Below are 17893 nucleotides of genomic sequence, written 5' to 3'. Positions count from 1 at the left end.
ACTGGTGAGAGGAGAGCCTCTACTGAAGCCACTGTGGATTAAAAAAAGAAAAAATGTTAGTGACATCAAGCATCTTAAATCTATCAGGACATTTAAAGGAATGGGGGCACTATAGGTAGTACAATGAGAAGCCATTATAGATTAACCTAACTCTTATTTTCTCTCTTGATAAAGCCAGTAGGACTGCCAAAATAGCCAAAATTAAGGTTTGAATATTGAAAACTAAAAATAAGTGAATATTTGAATATATTCAATCTTACATGTTCATTTTTATGTACTTTTTGATAGTTTATTATGGTAATGACAGCAAGAACAAACACAAACAGCAAAATAAAAAAGAATCCTAATGGTACTTGGTGTAACTATTATTTAAATATAAGAACCATCAATATCCTGAGCATCTGCACCCGTACTTATGACTGAGTGTGAAAGTCCTTCTTAGGACAGCGAGCCATAAATGCAGCCACGAAAAGTAGTTAAAATCTATACAGGAAATCCAAATGAGCTACATATGCTAGCACTGTAATGTTATTTAGCTTTTTTGCTTTTTTTAAACTTGTGCATCTGCAACTCATGAAATGCTTATGACAGTGTTGTCTGAGTCCCGCTTGTAACACTCAGCTGGAGTCCTGTGGTGCAAACACATTGTGACTTGTCTTGCTACCAGACAAGCACAAGCAGAGCAGTTTGAGATCAGGAGCAAGACTAGTTACCTAGTAAGACAGCAACAGGGTGAGAACAGTGAACAAGTGTCCAATGGGCGGTGGCAGGGTACATTTAATAGCATGAAATTCACTATAAAAAGCTAGTCAACATCTGTGGACTCCCTCAGAAAAAGTGGATTGTCACAGTATAAAATCAGTGTCCACACAATCTGTCTGTTTTTTTGTCCTTTACTGATGCAGCAATATTTTAATAAAGGTCGCTTACTATTTTTAAGTACACCTCATTGTTTTAGGCATTATGTGTGACACCAGAAGCAGCCACATAAGATGGAGACTAATTTTGGGGCATGGCGTTTTGAATGACAAAGCTTTTTAAAATGGGGGTTTTAAAGTATTGTAATAAAAGGAAAATTAGTATTAATGATAATTATTTTCCATTTGCTTTAATGAGAAGGTCTTAGTATTACACAACATTCAGGGATCTCAGGTTTAAAAGTGAATGGGGCAGAATCACATGCAAAATGATAATTTTAGAGTAGAGGAGATAGTTTTGAAAAACAGCTCTGAGGACACTTATAGATCAAAGTGCACAGCAGTGGGACAGGAAAAAATAAAGCATTATATTTTGAAGGGATCTGATTGTAAGTTTTACTAATGAAGATAACAAGCTAACTGTTCAAAATTATGGAAAGGCTGATTGTGGGTAAAAGCACAAAGACATATCAGCAAAATACTGCAGCTGCATAGCATGCATGGAGTAAAACGATGCCAGAATTAGTGCAGATAAAACTAATAACCGTTTCTTTTACAATTGAACATCCGGTTTTGCCTTTAACCTTTTTTTTTAAATAAATTGGGATTATATTCAAATAGAGAAGTTCGATCTGACAGCCCCACTTCATTGTATGTTTTGTTTGACGTGTCTGTTGCTTTAGGAGGCCAGGAAGTTTCAGGAATGCCTGTTTTTCTAATGGGTATTCAATGGGTTGGTTATACTAATGGCTGGACCATGGGTGGCATTGCTTAATGATTTTAGGCAATCTACAGCTGAAGTCAATTGTGGAAAGATACCTGATTGTTAGGGATATAGTGAAGACGGATTTGCGTACGTAGCTTTGTTATTGTCAAAGCTCAGCTGGCATGAAAGTCAGTGAGGTTTTAAGAGTGAAATGAAGACAAAATAACAGCTCAGTGCAAGATGTAAAAAAAAAGTATCAATTCATAACGCTTGCCAGTAAAAGGAGACTATTACAGAGGTGCTATGGCCAAACATGCTAGGGATAGCTTATTGCTTCATGGGCAATTATCAGCTCCTGCCTACCATAAACTTGCTCATAGTGAGCATGGAAAAACTAAAAACTGGTGCAGTAAAACAGGAAACTGCAGAACAGAGTTATATAATATAACAAACAAACAGCACACTAAAAACAAACTGTGTTTAAAACACTGAAGAAAATAATATACCAAATATATAGGCACAGATGGACAAAAAAATGTAAGAAAAATCAGCATCAAAACACAGAGTTTAGACATTTTAAGAAGAATAGAAAACCTGATATTATAAGCTTGTTTTCAGGACATTTTTATAAGAGAGAAAATGGCTTTAGTGATACCACACATCAGTTCTAGTGCCAAGGCTCACTTTAGGAAAAATGAAAATATCATTATTTTTATTTGTACTGATTGTATCATAATTGCCATGCTCTTCCGCTGGTTTCATTATATTATGAAGTGTACAGTCTTCTAATAGAAGATCTTGTATGAGAGATCACATGACAGTTAGCCTTTTCAAATCTTGGAGTTATTTGGTTGTTCATGCTTTAGGTAATAATGTTATATTCCACTCATCGGGTAGCAGATGTTTGGTGTTTTTTTTTTTTTTCTTGACTCCGTAATTTTACCTATTCCTTTGATTCATTTTCCTACTGTATATATTGGTGGGCCAAAGTTGCTTATTCTTGCAAAATGCTCTATCACAGACTTATCTCAGCCTCACCATTGGAGATTGATTAACTATAAACCGGTTGACATCAGAAGTTTAATCAGAAGTGCAGGCGTTTGCTGTAAGCCAAAGAACACCGTGTCAGATATGGTGAATATTAAGAGCCCTGCTATTAAAAAAGCCTCTATTATTTTACTGATTTCCGTGTGGGTTCAACATATGTCTACTATAATAACAATTTTATTAGCCCTTTGATGTTTAAGAGATGCTACAGTTGTCATTAATAATTTACTAGATTACAGCTGTATTTTTTTATGTGTAACTGAAGCAGATCATTTGGGTAAATGAAAGTGTACAAACATCACTATCAACTGAGTCAACATTAAGAAATGTGGTGATTTGAAAGGGACAGAATACCACAGGCACACGTAAAATATGCCTCTGTTTGGATAACTAGGAAATTTGATTGGAGAGTGCCTCAGAATAGGCTACTCATTTATTTTCTCCGACTGGATCAGCTACAAAAATGCTTGGTGCTTCCTTGATGTTTATCACCTCTTTGTTTCTCTTTTGGACAGTGTACCTCTTTTTTCAACTTCGTGGTGAGGTACAAACCTGATGAGCAACCCTTGCTCACACCGCATCACGATGCTTCTACATTTACAGTTAACATAGCTCTCAACCGCAAAGGTGTTGACTATCAGGTAAATTAAAGTAGCAGTGACCAGGAACCAAAACATCTTTCACCCCTTTTTTGTCTTCTTTGCGGCTCTGGGAAGCTTTACTGCTCTAGAAAAATGGGGGCCCATGGTTGAAGCCTTCAGCTTTTGTTGTGGATGTGCATGTTTCTTACTGCTTTCCTTGCTGTTATATGTCTTTTTCCAGGCTCTGTTTGATCTGGCTTTTGTAGTTAGGTATAAACCTGATGAGCAGCCCTTTTTAAGACCACACCATGATGCTTCCACTTTTACCATAAATATTGCTCTGAACAGAGTTGGGATTGACTTCCAGGTGAGTGCTTTACCTTCAGGCTATCCATGGGTGGTGATTTGATTGCTGGGAAAGTGTGAGACCATTAATGTAAAGCCACAGCAGGTTAAAGACAAAACAATTAAGCAATCTGCTAGAGTGGATCCGAGTTTTGGCAGAAAAGATTTTCAGTGCTGTGAATGTTAGGTACCAAATTAGCTCATTAAATGGAGGTAAAATATTTCAGTATGTGGCTCATTCAAAATGAAAGATTTCAACAAAACAGACAGAAATGCAAAGCTAATATTCAGTATGTAGTGGTAATGACCAATATCCCAGTAAAATATTTTTATTATTCTGTATAAATGTTGGCCGTTTCTTAGCCTCATCAATCACACAGCCCCACCAACTGCTTTACAGTGAACCATTTTTATCATAATGTCTGGTCCCAGGCTTAACTAGTAAACAAGAGTATCCAATATCCCAAAAGTTGACTACAGTACATCATGTAAATTGTATTTCGCTCCTTCAGAAAGGCCTACATCTAAGGTATATCTGCTGCTAAACCAAAGTCACCTGCAGCCTTCATCTGAACACCAGCATTAACAAAGTCATGCAGTATAAAGTTTAAAATGAAACCTGGAAATTGTAAATATGTGGATCGATTTGGAGGCTAAAATCTGGACCTCGTGTTTGTCATTTCATCACATTTAAAGAAATAATCCACCCAAAAATTATATTTTTAATGTTACTTACCCCCTTGAATTTAAGACAGGACTCTTGACCAATGAACTGCGTGGAGAGGTGGGTCTCCAATTCAAAAACTCTTTCCCATTATCCTTTATTTTTCTGTTTATGATTTATGCTGTTTATTCTGGAAGGAACTATTTAACAATACTATAAACTTTGTTATGTCCTTTCCACATGAAAATAGGACATTAAAAAGATTTCTTGGTCACCAATACAAACTATATGGGGTATATAACCTATAAAAAAACTCATTAACACATTTTACTTTCACTGGAGAGATAAAAAAGAATCTGATCAAAACATAAAAACAAAAGTGAATGTATGAATTTTCCTTATGGGAATAAACATGATATGTATAAAAAAAGTATTTGCTTCCCAACTTCTGTCTGCATCTATGATAAAAATGCTGGCTTTAGCATGGCCACATTTCTTGGTTGATTGTAATATTTCCATTGACTCAATGTTGCATCCTGCCTCCTAAATCTTTGCATGGTTTCTGCACTGTTCCTTTCCATTAATGTCATTTTCATTTGTGTTAATGACTTTTTTCAGGTTCCTGAAAAGATTATTGTAATATATTCTCTTGGTTTACTTAATATGGGGGGAAAATGGCTTACAGACTATAAATGTAACATGCTTCAGTGAAAATTCCTTTTGTAAAAAAAAAGTGTGTTGAATTTTACATATACTCCTGAAATTTCATACATCTGATTCACTTAGTCTCATTAAAAAGTTTTATTCAGGGTAATTTTTTTTCAATTTTCTGTGTGCATGCTAGTACATACTTTATTACAAAAATGTTTTTCTCTAATTCTTGTCCTTGAGATTCAGTCCCTCTGTTATTTATTATTCCAGCAAATAGTTTTTATTTACAGCAAAGGCAGATGATAGTCACAAGAGTTCAAACATATGAGCTAAATATTTGAAGAACAAATTTCCAAAACTTTTTTCTCAATTTTTGATCTTTTTATGAAATGATATACAATGTATTTACTCTTGAAGACACATTTGCATTTTACAAAGCTTGATCAGTCAATCTATATATTAACAGTACATTTTCAAACCCTGTTCAACAAAAAAAAAATTAAAAACTCAAGTTTTTTCCTTGTTTTTAGTTAATTGTATTAATTAAACAAAAATATCAGGACTGCTACTTATTGCTCCTTGCACTTTGTTGAGGGTTGGTACTTGCCATGCTCCTATTGTTGCTGGGATGGGCTGTGGCTCCCATGACTCTGAAATAGATTAAGCAGGTATGATAATGGATGGCAGGATGGAAGATTTATTTCTTTGTGGAACCTAGTTGGTCAGGCCTTGAATGTATTTTAATGCTTTAATCATATTTTTAAAATCATGGGCATTGACAATGCTGTAATTAAAAAAAAAAAATCTGAGAGGCTGCCGTCTTTAAAATGTAACAGCTTCTTACACATTCACGAGTATTTTACTTAGAACAGACAATGTACTTACTTACAGTTGGAGACACTACCTCCTCACAGCACTTGCATCTGGGAGTCATTACTAACTGGGATGCCATTGCTGTGAAGTTTGTAAGCATTGTATCTGTTATATGCATCTGTAACCCAAATGCATATTTGTTGAGGTGACTGGAAATGGTGAAATTAGAATTAACATGAATGTCAATGTACTTTTCTGTTGACTGAAACCTCATATAGGCACGCATTGTGTTTTGTGCTCACTGTTGTTAGGATAGGCTCCAGTTTCCTGTTCTGGATTGTGGGATTAACAATGGAAGCATGAATGGAAAGCAACTTTTACCAAATGTGTTTGTTTATCTGCCCACAATATCATTCCTTCAATTTTCCTCAAGGTTTACAAGAGGTATAGCCTATCAGAATAGCATCAGACACAGCCTTGGCAGAGCACCATTCCACTCACGCATGGGCAATTTAGAGAAAGAAATTAAATTAACATGCAATGTCACATTGGAATGTGGGAGAAAACTAAACCAGTAATCCACAGAGACATGTGGAAAATCTGCAGATCCACACAGGTAGTGACTAGGCCATAACAAAGCCCCTGGTGCTAGTTTTTTGAACCTGGCCTAAAATAAAATGTGTAAATCACATTACAATATCAAGTAAAATACAATGCAAAGCTCCATCAAGAAATAAAATGAGTGAATAACTGATAAGTAAAAGAGGTTATGGCATTTAATTAATAAAATTGTCTCCCCGTTGTGATAGCAGTAACCGTTAATCGGGTGATTATTTCAGTGATGGAAAGAGAGCTGGAATAACAACTACCAGATGGAGTATGAACTGTGGCAGGTGCTTTAGAAGTGGTTTATATTCAAATTGCAAACTGTTTTTGAAAACATAATGCTTATTTTTTTTTTTTACTTTTCATGAAGGGAGGAGGCTGCCGGTTCCTTCGGTATAACTGTTCAATTGAATCTCCTCGCAAAGGCTGGGCACTAATGCATCCTGGACGTCTGACACATTATCATGAAGGCCTTCCTACAACTCAAGGAACAAGATACATTGTGGTATCATTTGTTGACCCCTAACAAAGCCAAGCTATGTCAATGAAAACTTAAAAACTGTGCATTGGGTTAAAAACTATGCAATGTGTCAAGATTCTTTCAATTATGGCCTTTTTCTGTTGGAAACTTGTATGTTTAAATTTGAAGGAATACTTGAGAAGTCACTGCAAAGATCTCCATTGTTTTTGTTAGTTTAAAATTTGTGTGTGGATTACTGTTTTTTTTTTTTAACTTGTCTTTGTTTTTTGTGGAAATGTGTACTGTAGTGCATGAGTGCACAGACATGTGTTTTTGTGTGGGAGAGCGTATCTGTTTTCAAAGAAAAAAATCTTGTTTTGTAATTAAATTACAAGAAATTTAAAAATTAAATTTAGTATTTAAATGCTATTATGGTGAAGTCCCTGATGCAGTCAACCAAAAATTCAGCCTCTTTTTTATCTTGGTGTTGTTATGTTTAATAGTGAAAAATTTGTAAGGATTTTTTTTTTGTATAATAACTTACAGTATTTATTAAAGATAGACAATTTTGGGTCTTCTAATTTTGCAAAACAGACTTTGATGTGTTTTGCTTTCTTTTAATTAACCGTAAGCTTGCGAACATAATAGTCAAATAGCTACTCAGTTAATGTAAGTAGCCTGAATAATGGAAAGTGAGGGCCAATCCCCTCATACAAGATGTTCATATCCAAATTTGGGGGACAGCTACTTATGCATATTACACATACTCCTTTTGTGTAGGCATTGTATTTTACTGCTAGTGAATGTGACTGGGGTGGCACATGTGCTGCAGCCTTGGAGTAAGGAGTTTGGATGGTCTCCCCATGTTCACATGGATTTCCTCCAGGTACTCCGGTTTCCTCCCACAATCCAAACACATGCATGTTAGGTGAATTGGCAATGCTCAATTGGCCTTAGTGTGCATGTGAGGTGTGTAAGTGTGTGTGAACTTGTTCACCTTGCGATGGACTGACACTCTCTCAAGGTATTGTCCTTGCCTTGCACTCTGTGTAGGCTCCAACTTCCCCATGACTCTGCTCAGGATAAAGTGGGTTTGGAATATTAATGGATGGATGAACATGTCTGTGCAAAAGTATGCAAGTGAAGTAGTATACCCTCCAGTTCTCAGTCTGCTCTGTTCTGTGGTGCCTTTCCTCTGTCCCCCATCAATCAAAAAAAGAGATTTGGTCCTCCCTGAAATAATGTTGATCAGGTACAAGAATAGGAGGCAGTTTGGGCTATGCCAAAAGATCAGGGTAGTTAAGTAAAGTGATAATCACAGTGCAGTCCAGTTTGCAATTATGTATTTAACAAAAACACAAAACGTGCAGAAAAGGTAACTGACCAGTGGCTTCAATACCAGGGGCCTCATGTATAACGCCGTCCGTAGAACTCACACTATAACATGGCATACAGACAAAAGCGGAAATGTTCGTACGCACAAAAAAATCCAAATGCATAAATCTGTGCATTCGCCAACTTCCATGTTCTTCCACTACATAAATCCCGGTCAGCATGAAAAGTAACGCACATGCATGCGCCTGCTGCCACTCCCCAAACTCCTCCCAGAATTACGCCTCTTTGAATCTGCAAATCAGTATAAATAGCCCTTAAGCTCAGCCTTCTGTGAAAGACAATGGCAAAAGCACAGGGGAAAATAGAAGAATTTCAGCAAATATAAAGTGGAGGCAAGGAAAAACATACTATTTGTTGGTTTAAACAGTGGTATAAACAACAAAAGTAAGTTGATTGAGTGACATAGTGTCGGAGAAACTCGAAAGCTCAAGTTCACAAAGTCGCACAGTGCCCGAAATAAAAAAAGAAGTTGTCACATATCAAAGTCACCGTGAAAAGGCGAGTTGTAGCCCACTGTCTGAGTGTCATATGAAACCTTATTAGGGTATAGAGAAAAAAAAAATAGGCACACAGTGGGAAAAAAGCACGAAATGTCAACTTTAATTTCGAAATTTCCATTTTAATCACATAGTTTATTTTGTCATTAAAGTAGAACATCATACATCAAAATAAAATCGTTTAATTTACTAGTTTCTCAAATCCCATCGTAATTAAAGTAGCAAGTTAAATGCTTTGTTTTGTATTTGATCTTCTATGTGCTGTATGTGTGTGAATCACTACGTGCTTCCGGGCTTTCTCTTCCTCCGACAGGACACAGAATCCATTACATTCATAATATTACAGCTCTCTGAATAATTAAAATACTGAGATGTATACGTGATATTTTCATGATGATCGGAGTTAAAGTATGTTATTAAACATGGGAACACAGTGGCGCAGTGATTGTTCATGTCTCACGCAAGATTCTTACTGCATCGTGTGCGACCTTCGATGAAATACTTTATTGCAGCAGTACTGTCTCTTGCAAATGTAGTAACCCCCAATTCCTGTCCTTGCTTTTCTTTCTCCAAATACCCAATCGCCACACAATCAGCTCTGTAACAGACGTTAAGCCATCTGTAAGCTTAGAACGCAAATTCTTCAAAACTTTTAAGGAACATTGAAATATCTTCATAGTACATGTTTAATTATTCTATACATTCAGTGTCACGTCAGACCCAGCAAGAATACAGCGCGAGGCAGGAACAATCCGTGAACGGAGCGCCAGATCCTTGCTAGCGCAGCAACACCATGTCCTCACATGTTTAATTATTAACAATATAGATTATTTAAATTAAGTTAAAGTTTAATCTGTATAATATAATAAACATATTTTGCTGCATTTCATCTTAAAAATGATATTGTCATCATATGTAAATACGCGCTTTATAAAGCAGCTCAGGTTGTGCAATATTATAACTGTAGTGCAAGTTTACAGTGAGGTAATTGTACTTATAAGTACTAACAGTTCTACAAGGAGCACTTGATGGACTGATTGAGTGAGTTTATATTTCTTGGGATGAAACTGTTTCTGAACCGCAAGGTCCGTACAGGAAAGGCTTTGAAGCATTTGCCGTGTGAGAGCAGTTCAATAGACAACATGGCTGTCGCAGCGTGTGCTTGATGCTGTATACCGATGATTCTCTTTCCGATCAGATGCTGTAGATCTGTGATTCCCCACTCAGATACAGTGATATAAATATTCCGAGTGGTGCAGTGAGAGTAATATGGAAAAAGATGATCTGCTGTGGCAATCCCGGGAGCAGCTGAAAGAAGAAAAAGAAGGTGCAGCGAGAGTAACAACGCTAAAGCAGCTATGGTATTTGGAATACTTTGGCTATTCCCTGGACCATTATATTGTTACACGTTAATTACAATCAGATGCCTTAAACTAATAGACAATATGCAGTTAGTTTCAGTGTATAATGTAAAGCCGTGTCAGGGATGTGGATCTAAAAAATAAAGGGTAACCACACATAAACAGTAGCACTGCTTTGATGCTGGGTGCCGCCAGTTTGCAAAACCGAGCGGAGAACTCGCGTATGCCAGGGTTGGAGCTACCATGAAAATGTGCATGGCTTTATGCCAAGTTTAGATTTTATACATCGCGATTTGAGCGTGGAAACGTTCGTACGCAACATTTTTGTGTGTACGCACCATTTATACATGAGGCCCCTAGTGTTTTCATCTTTACCAGAAGATAAATTCATGTAAGCACTTCTTGTAACTCCCAGCCAGCTGGATTCAGCTATGTGATATTTACATACCATACTGACTACATTCAGTGACTGACTCAGCATTTCAGTGCCATTCTGTTTTGTGTTTGCTTAAGGGTTTAGGCCATAGTCCTGTTGTAAGATATATTTTTTGACAGAAGACGCATCTTGAAATGAACTTTGACAACCTGTCTGTATAGAAGCACAACAAACACTCCATATCATATTGCTTCCACTACCATTCTTTACAAGAAGAAGGTGTGATAAACGTTACGACTAGCATTGTGGCAAAATAACTCAACTTTCACTTGTCTGTTCACAGAATTTTCTATCATCCTGACTTCCCATGTAGTCCAACTTTATGCAGTCTCTTTTAGCCAGCTGGCTTGTTCACCTGTATATTTGCAGCAGAAAATTTTAGATCCCTTGATGCTGAATACCTTACTTCAGATAGCCTATGGATGTGCTAACTGCGATCTGAAGCCAATGCCATTCTCTCACATGTATGAAGAAAGAAAAAAAAGTAAACTGGATCTAATCATTACCTTTACTGGTACGGAGTATTGAAGTGTACTTTTTCATACCTGAGGAAAAAAAGTGAAAAACTGAAAAATACTCTCTTACAGTGGTATTTCTTAAATTAACTCACCTTAGTCTTTTCAGATAATTAAAATCAGATGTTCATATGATCACATATGTTAAAATGTATAGCACCTTTAAAGAGCACAAACAATTTCTCACAACACTGTAAAATATGGTGGTCTGGATGAATTCACAAAAACTGTTGCATAAAATTTTATATCAGTGATTAAAAAGCAAAAAGGTGATTAAATTAAGATCAGACAGTTAACATGTAAAATAGCAAAAAAATAAGTAGTGTGGTGAATGGTCAGAACCTTTACCCTGCTTGGACACCCATAAATATATTGGAAGGTCCGGAGGAGAGAACTTGCTTGGGCATTATCTCTGCTGGAGTGTTATGTGGCTGCCCCAAGGGTGCTGTGGAGACTTTGTCAAGATTCTGCCTCACTCGGATAGACCACTGGAAGTACTCCCAGGTGCAGAATTAAAGCAGCCCGCTGCCACTGCTCCAGGAGCCAGAGTTGGGAGGAAGATGATGAAGCTTGCTAGAGGAGGAGTGGAGGTGGACACAGACAGAGAAAAGAAGAGAGAGAAATAGACAAAGACAAAAAGGAGAAAGTGCTGCTTTGTGCTTAAGTACTGTGCTTGTGCTTTATTGTATGGAGCATTGGTAGGAAACGAATGAGGAAGCCAAATAAAACTGGTGTGTTGTGTTGTGTCCACATCTGTCTGTGTTGGGTTTGGGCAGCTGATGCGCTTCCTGGTGGACACACTAGGTAAAATAAATATCAAAAAGTGGTGTACAAAATTAGCATGAAAAGAAGTGAGCATCATTTTTTGTTTTCAAGGTGGTATTTTTATTGAGCATTCTATTTCTGTTTTGAGTTTTGCTTAATTTTATACTTCCATATATTAATTTTCTGCGGTGGGTTGGCACCCTGCCCAGGATTGGTTCCTGCCTTGTGCCCTGTGTTGGCTGGCTCCAGCAGACCCCCGTGACCCTGTGTTCGGATTCAGCGGGTTGGAAAATGGATGGATGGATATTTTGATTTTTCATTTATTCACTTTTTATGGTAATTTTTGCATCTGTTTATTTAATACACCGTTTCATGGCTAATTTTACTTACAAACTTACAATTTTATGCACTGACATTTTTTAACTTTTTGTACTTTTTCATTTTGTTCTTACTGGCTATCATAGAAAGACTGACTGCATGGCCATTTGTAAGAGTAGCATGTGATTTAAAAGAACTGGCATAAAAAATATTTAGAGGTTTTCACCTTAAGAGTTATAATAAGGTGTATGCCTTTGCATAAAAAGTATCTCTCGCTAAGTTAGAATAAGCGGAATTGTGCAATCTGGTGTACAGTCTGCAGAAGTGGTGTATTTTTCGATCTTACCTAGAATACTGTCAAATGTTTCATACTTTGCATAGGCTAACACATTTTTAAATTCTAGGGCCCATTATTACCTGCAAGTAACAATATTTATTGTGACTTAATTTTGAAATTTCTAATATAAAAGAGTAGCTTCTATGTTAAAACTTACATATTATCATATGTGTCTATACAGTACGAAATATTGGTACAGCTAATTTGAAAAACATTGAAAATGGCAGTTTAAATGTAAAACAATATCAGAAACATCAAGATATGAACAGTCGATAATTTTAGTTTTTAATGTCAATGTATATTTAAAGTGGATTTTTTCTACATCTTTCAATAAATGTATTGTACTGTATACATGTTAGAGGTAAGGCCAGTCATCTTGACATCAATTGGTAGTTCAGTCCCTTCAGTTTTTATTTGGAGACCACATACTGCTTGTCATGATCAATCAATGGGGGTTAGCAAAATCTTTAAACTCTTCAAAAATGTTAATCTCCATTTCTCAACAGATCTCAACGTTTTTGGGTCCCCTTATACTGAAAACAACAATGTTTCGATGATGGGTTATTGTCTGTTTGTGTTCTTGAGGACAGTCTAGAGCTAAAACGAATGGACGAAAAACTACCAACCTCGATACTGAAGCCTGTTATGAGATGACAGTGTGCTGATTAGTTTTTGAGCCAAATCGTGCAAGAGAAAGAGGCATTGTAGAGGAACCCTCAAATACTGTAATTCTGCAATTAATTATGAATTATTCTTGTCAATTTTATTGTAACAACCTATTTTAAGATCAGTATCAAAGCGGTAAATAATTTCTGAAATGTTATAGAATAGTTTGGGTAACTTGGTTCCTAGGGCGCAAAGCCTACTGACGCTCATGTTCAAATTTTTTAATGATTGTATGGTTCAGTTTAGTTACAGAAAAGAATTAATGTAACACTGCTAACTGCAAAGACATTGAAGCGGTTATCTTTCCATTTATAATTCAAAAGAGAGGAAGCCAGCACTTCTGCCTTCTCTGCACTGTACACCATCAGCTGTCCATGCAGTGGAGATCCTTCTTTTTAATGACCTTCAAGGCTGCTGTCCTAGATGTCCTATATCCATGTACTCGCAAATGGAATTGACCCACTTTTGAATTCAAACAAGATACATCCCAAATAATGTGCTATTTTTGCTTACTTTACAAAAGATGTCTCGAAACTGGGGTCAAGAAATGCTGAAATTTTACAATAAACATAATTTGTGATAAATGAGCTCAGATTTGTTGTTTCTGTCATGTACATTGTATTCTCATATACATGAAATTTTGTTAATTCCAATATCTACTGAAATGTTAAGAAATACAGTTGAACATTTTATAACAAAAAGTCATTTTGGATTTTTGATTTTTTTTTGACTTTGTTAATCATTATCCTGTAATCAAAGAGGACTAATGATTCTTTAGTTTTGAAGCTGCTCGCAACCTTGAGATTTGAATTGAAGTGTTATATGGGATTTTTTTTTGTGAACTGGATCCAGTTTATGCTAGATATGTCATATGCAGATGATTGAAAGACAGAAGTGACTTCTTACTTTCATGTAAATGAAAGTTTGGTGTTGGGGTCAAAAATCTGTTATTGAGTTAATAATAATACAGTAATTCATTACATTTACATAGCATTTTTCTGACTAATCAAAGCGGTCTCCATGCAGAGAGGACCCGGGATGAACTCATGATCTTACGCAAGGCAGCAGTGTTAAGTTCAGATTCTGATTCTATGATGTTCAAAATGTTGTGAAGTGTTGATTTTAGCATGGTGTCTGTACGTGTATCTGCAAAAACATATTACAACAATAACGTCTGAAAAGATTGACCCATCTTTTTCAAACATCACGTTGCATTGTTTTAGTTTTGCTACAGGCTTCAGGTCTATTATTTTTGGTCCAGTACTTGTTTCCATATTTTTCAAAAACAGTTTGACCTTTGTCCAACAATAACTGCCGCAGAAACTTTTAACTGGGATTTTTGCAGTCTGCTACATTTAGTTACAGTAAATGACCAGGCCTAGTTATCTACAAAATTTTTGCATGAGTTGTTTTTGGGATGCAAAAGTTATTTAAATATACACACATATGCACAAAGAATGGCACACACATGCACATGCATTCTCACACTCAAAGAAATTTATAATTGAAGATACCCGACAGCTTTATTACCCTACAAGAGCACATGCTGAATGATAAGAGAAAGAAATGAGAAAAAAGTGAACACACACACAGCTACATCTGTAAAGGTTGATGTGCACAGATACATTAAACCAGCACTGTACCAATCTGTCTGTCTATGCAGCTTCTTTACTTAGTTTGCAGGTGGAGTGGTGGCTCTGAGGCTAGGGATCTGCACTGGCAATCGGAAGGTTGCTGGTTCGAATCCCGTAAATGCCAAAAAGGAACTCTGCTCTGTTTGGCCCTTAACCTGCAATTACTGAGTGCTTTGAGTAGTGAGAAAAACACTATATAAATGCAAAGGAAAACTTTTTCAGAGAAAAATTCTTTAATGTGGTTTGGCTTCTATTTTGCTATTTTTTGATGTTTAATGTACACAAGAACATAATAATGGACCTTTGCTCTCTACGACTCACTGAACTGTGTTTATAATGTAAAAAAAGAATGTATATATGCCTGCACTATATTTATAAATATTATGTGTAGTATATTACATACATTATAAGAAAACTAAATCTGGCAGGATGAAGGGTTGCGAAACCTTCGTGGCAATCCGAAATCAACAGGCTTGAAAAAAAAGGAAAAAAAAAAGTAACAAAATCACCTAGGACCATCCTGGTCCAGGCTTAAGATCTCCAAAAGAGATTGTCATAGCACTTCAAAAGCTGGAAGTCTGCCTTTTTCAGTTGAAAATTCAAAGTGAACGCTGGCCTCTGGTCTTTCTCTTCCTTTTCTCCAGTGCTCTTTTAGCAGTTCACTTTGTAATGTATCAAATGAATGCAATCTCCTTAACATAATTAATGTTTTTCACCAAAAGACTGGAGGTGACTTAAACATGATAGGGCCACCTACACCAGGCGTGTCAGATTCAGATCATGGAGAGCCACTTTCTTAATTAGCAACCAACTGCTGTTGATAATAGAACAGATTTATTTTGCCTTAATTTTAAATGACTTGCTTTTGAAAATTCATAACCCATTGACTTAACCAGCAGCCTCAAAAATGAGATGCAAAGCAAGCCAGTAGATGACCTGCTAACCTAATCCCATTTGAATCTACAGCTCAGTATATGTTTATCATGCAATATCTGTTTCAATAAAATCCATCCATCCATTTTCCAACCCGCTGAATCCAAACACAGAGTCACGTGGGTCTGCTGGAGCCAATCCCAGCCAACACAGGGCACAAGGCAGGAACCAATCCCGGGCAGGGTGCCAACCCACGGCAGGTTTCAATAAAATACTCAGAAAGAAAAATATAAAGGTCTTAGAAATATTGATCTGCTCTGGTTTACAGAATATCTACATGGCATTGTCAGAAACAAAAAAGAAAATCAGTTTTGGAAATATCTGGCGTGGAGGAATTGCAGCATTAGTAACTTATATAAGTAAATCATGTTTCAATGACAGCAAGGATTAGCTTCTAATCAAGAAATTGGTTGAAGCAAAAACAGTGATCTTCGAGGAAATTAGTCTGAGACACCTGACTTAAATGATCACTTCCTGACTCGCTGTACATCTCATTATTGTTTGACTACTGGTTAAGGAAAAAAGAACAATTCAGTATTTTCATTTAACAACTGTATTTAGTACCTCATTAAGAAAGGGCCTGGAATGAAAACTTGCAAACACATGGTACTCTAGGATTTACAGTGGGTATAAAACGTCTACACACCCCTGCCAAAATTGCAGATTTTGTGTAATAAAAAAATGAAACCAAGACCAATCTTGTCATAACTTATTCCACCTTTATTGCAATCTATACAAAAGCAGGTGAAAACAAATCAGAAACTGTTTAGTGAAAAAAGGAAAAAAAAAAGGAAAAAAAATCCTACAAAAGCCTGGTTGCATTAGTGTGCCCACCCTTTAGTAATTAAGGATGTGCCTGTATACAGAATCAACTGATCACAAGAAGTCGAATTCTGAATTAGCAGTTAGTATACACCTGACGTCAATTAAAGTGACTCTGATTGAGCTCAGATAAAGTTTGGCTGTTCCTATATGATTATTCTCATATCCTAATTTGTTGTAACATACTCCAAAACCCATGGTCCACAAAGAGCTTTTAAAACATGAATGGGATCTCATCACTGACAGGTATCAATCAGGAAAGAGGTACAAAAAATATCCAAAGTATTAAACATCCCATGGAGCACGATGAAGACAATCGTCAACAAGTGTAGAATGTATGGCTGAACTGTGACTCTACCAAGATCAGGACATCCCTCCAAGATTGATGAGAAGACAAGGAGGACTCTGGTCAGGGAGGCCACCAAGAGTCCTACAGCAACAATAAAGGAACTGCAGGATTTCCTGGCAAGTACTGGTTGTTCCCGACCTATGAAAACAATCAGTTATATTCTTCATAAGCCTGGGTTATGGGGTAGGGTAACAAGATGAAAGCCTTTCCTCACAAAGAAAAATATACAAGCTTGGCTAAACTTTGCAAAAAGTTATACCCAGTCTCCCAAGACCAAGTAGAAAAAATGTATTATAGTCTGATGAGACCAAGGTTTGGCTATAATTCCATAATGTATGTTTAGCACAAAAATAACACAGCACATCATTGAAAGAACATCATACCCACAAGTGAAGCACAGTGGAGGCTGCATCATCCTTTGTGGCTGCTTTTCTTCAGTAGGAACTGGGGTGGAGTCAAGGTGGAGGGAGTCATGAATAGCTTTTGGCACAAGACCTTCAAGAATCTTCTAGGAAATTGAAGATGAAGAGGAACTTTCAGTATGACCACGGGTCAAAGCATACATCAAAATCAGCAAAGCAATTTCTTCATCAAAGGATTCTGGAATGGCCCAGCCAGAGCCCAGACCTTAATGCAACTGAAAATCTGTGGGGTGACCTGAAGACAGTTGTGCACAGGAGATGCCCTCATAATATGACAGATCTGGAATTTTTATGTGAGGAGGAGTAGGCAAAAATAACCAAATCCAGATGTGCCTAACTGAGAGACTCTTACCCAAAAAGACTGTGTGCTATAATAAAATCAAAAGGTGCTTCAGCATTTTCAAGTATCAGCTTAGGGAGTGTGCACACTAATGCAGTCAGGTTTTTGTATTATATTTTTTCCTTTTTAACTAAACAGTTTCTGATTTGTTTTCACCTTTTTTGTGTAGATTACAATTTTGCAATAAAGGTGGAATAAGTTCTGGCAGGATTTATATTGATTTCATTTTTTCATTACACAAAATCTGCACTGCCCACCCCTGCTCAACCATAGTCACATCTCTTATATGAGTTTAGCTAATGTGACAAAGCTA

At 36.6% G+C, this 17893-nt stretch overlaps 1 protein-coding gene across 2 annotated transcripts in view; it reads left to right on the top strand.

Annotated features, from left to right (window-relative positions):
• plod1a (procollagen-lysine, 2-oxoglutarate 5-dioxygenase 1a) overlaps positions 1-7385 on the top strand; it is a 67625-nt gene extending 60240 nt beyond the window's left edge. Inside the window, exons 18-19 of one of the 2 annotated variants that reach the window (XM_028807462.2) lie at positions 3186-3311; positions 6701-7385. In XM_028807462.2, the coding sequence (XP_028663295.2) occupies positions 3186-3311; positions 6701-6856 (282 nt within the window). In that variant the 3' untranslated portion in view covers positions 6857-7385. Of the gene's footprint in view, positions 1-3185; positions 3312-3492; positions 3619-6700 lie in introns of both variants that reach the window. The other variant, XM_028807460.2, reaches the window with a different exon arrangement.
• The last annotated feature ends 10508 nt before the right edge of the window (positions 7386-17893 follow it).

The sequence above is a fragment of the Erpetoichthys calabaricus genome, chromosome 8 (genome assembly GCF_900747795.2).
Source record: "Erpetoichthys calabaricus chromosome 8, fErpCal1.3, whole genome shotgun sequence".
NCBI classification, from domain to species: Eukaryota; Metazoa; Chordata; class Cladistia; order Polypteriformes; family Polypteridae; genus Erpetoichthys; species Erpetoichthys calabaricus.
This window is presented reverse-complemented; position numbering and strand designations above follow the sequence as displayed.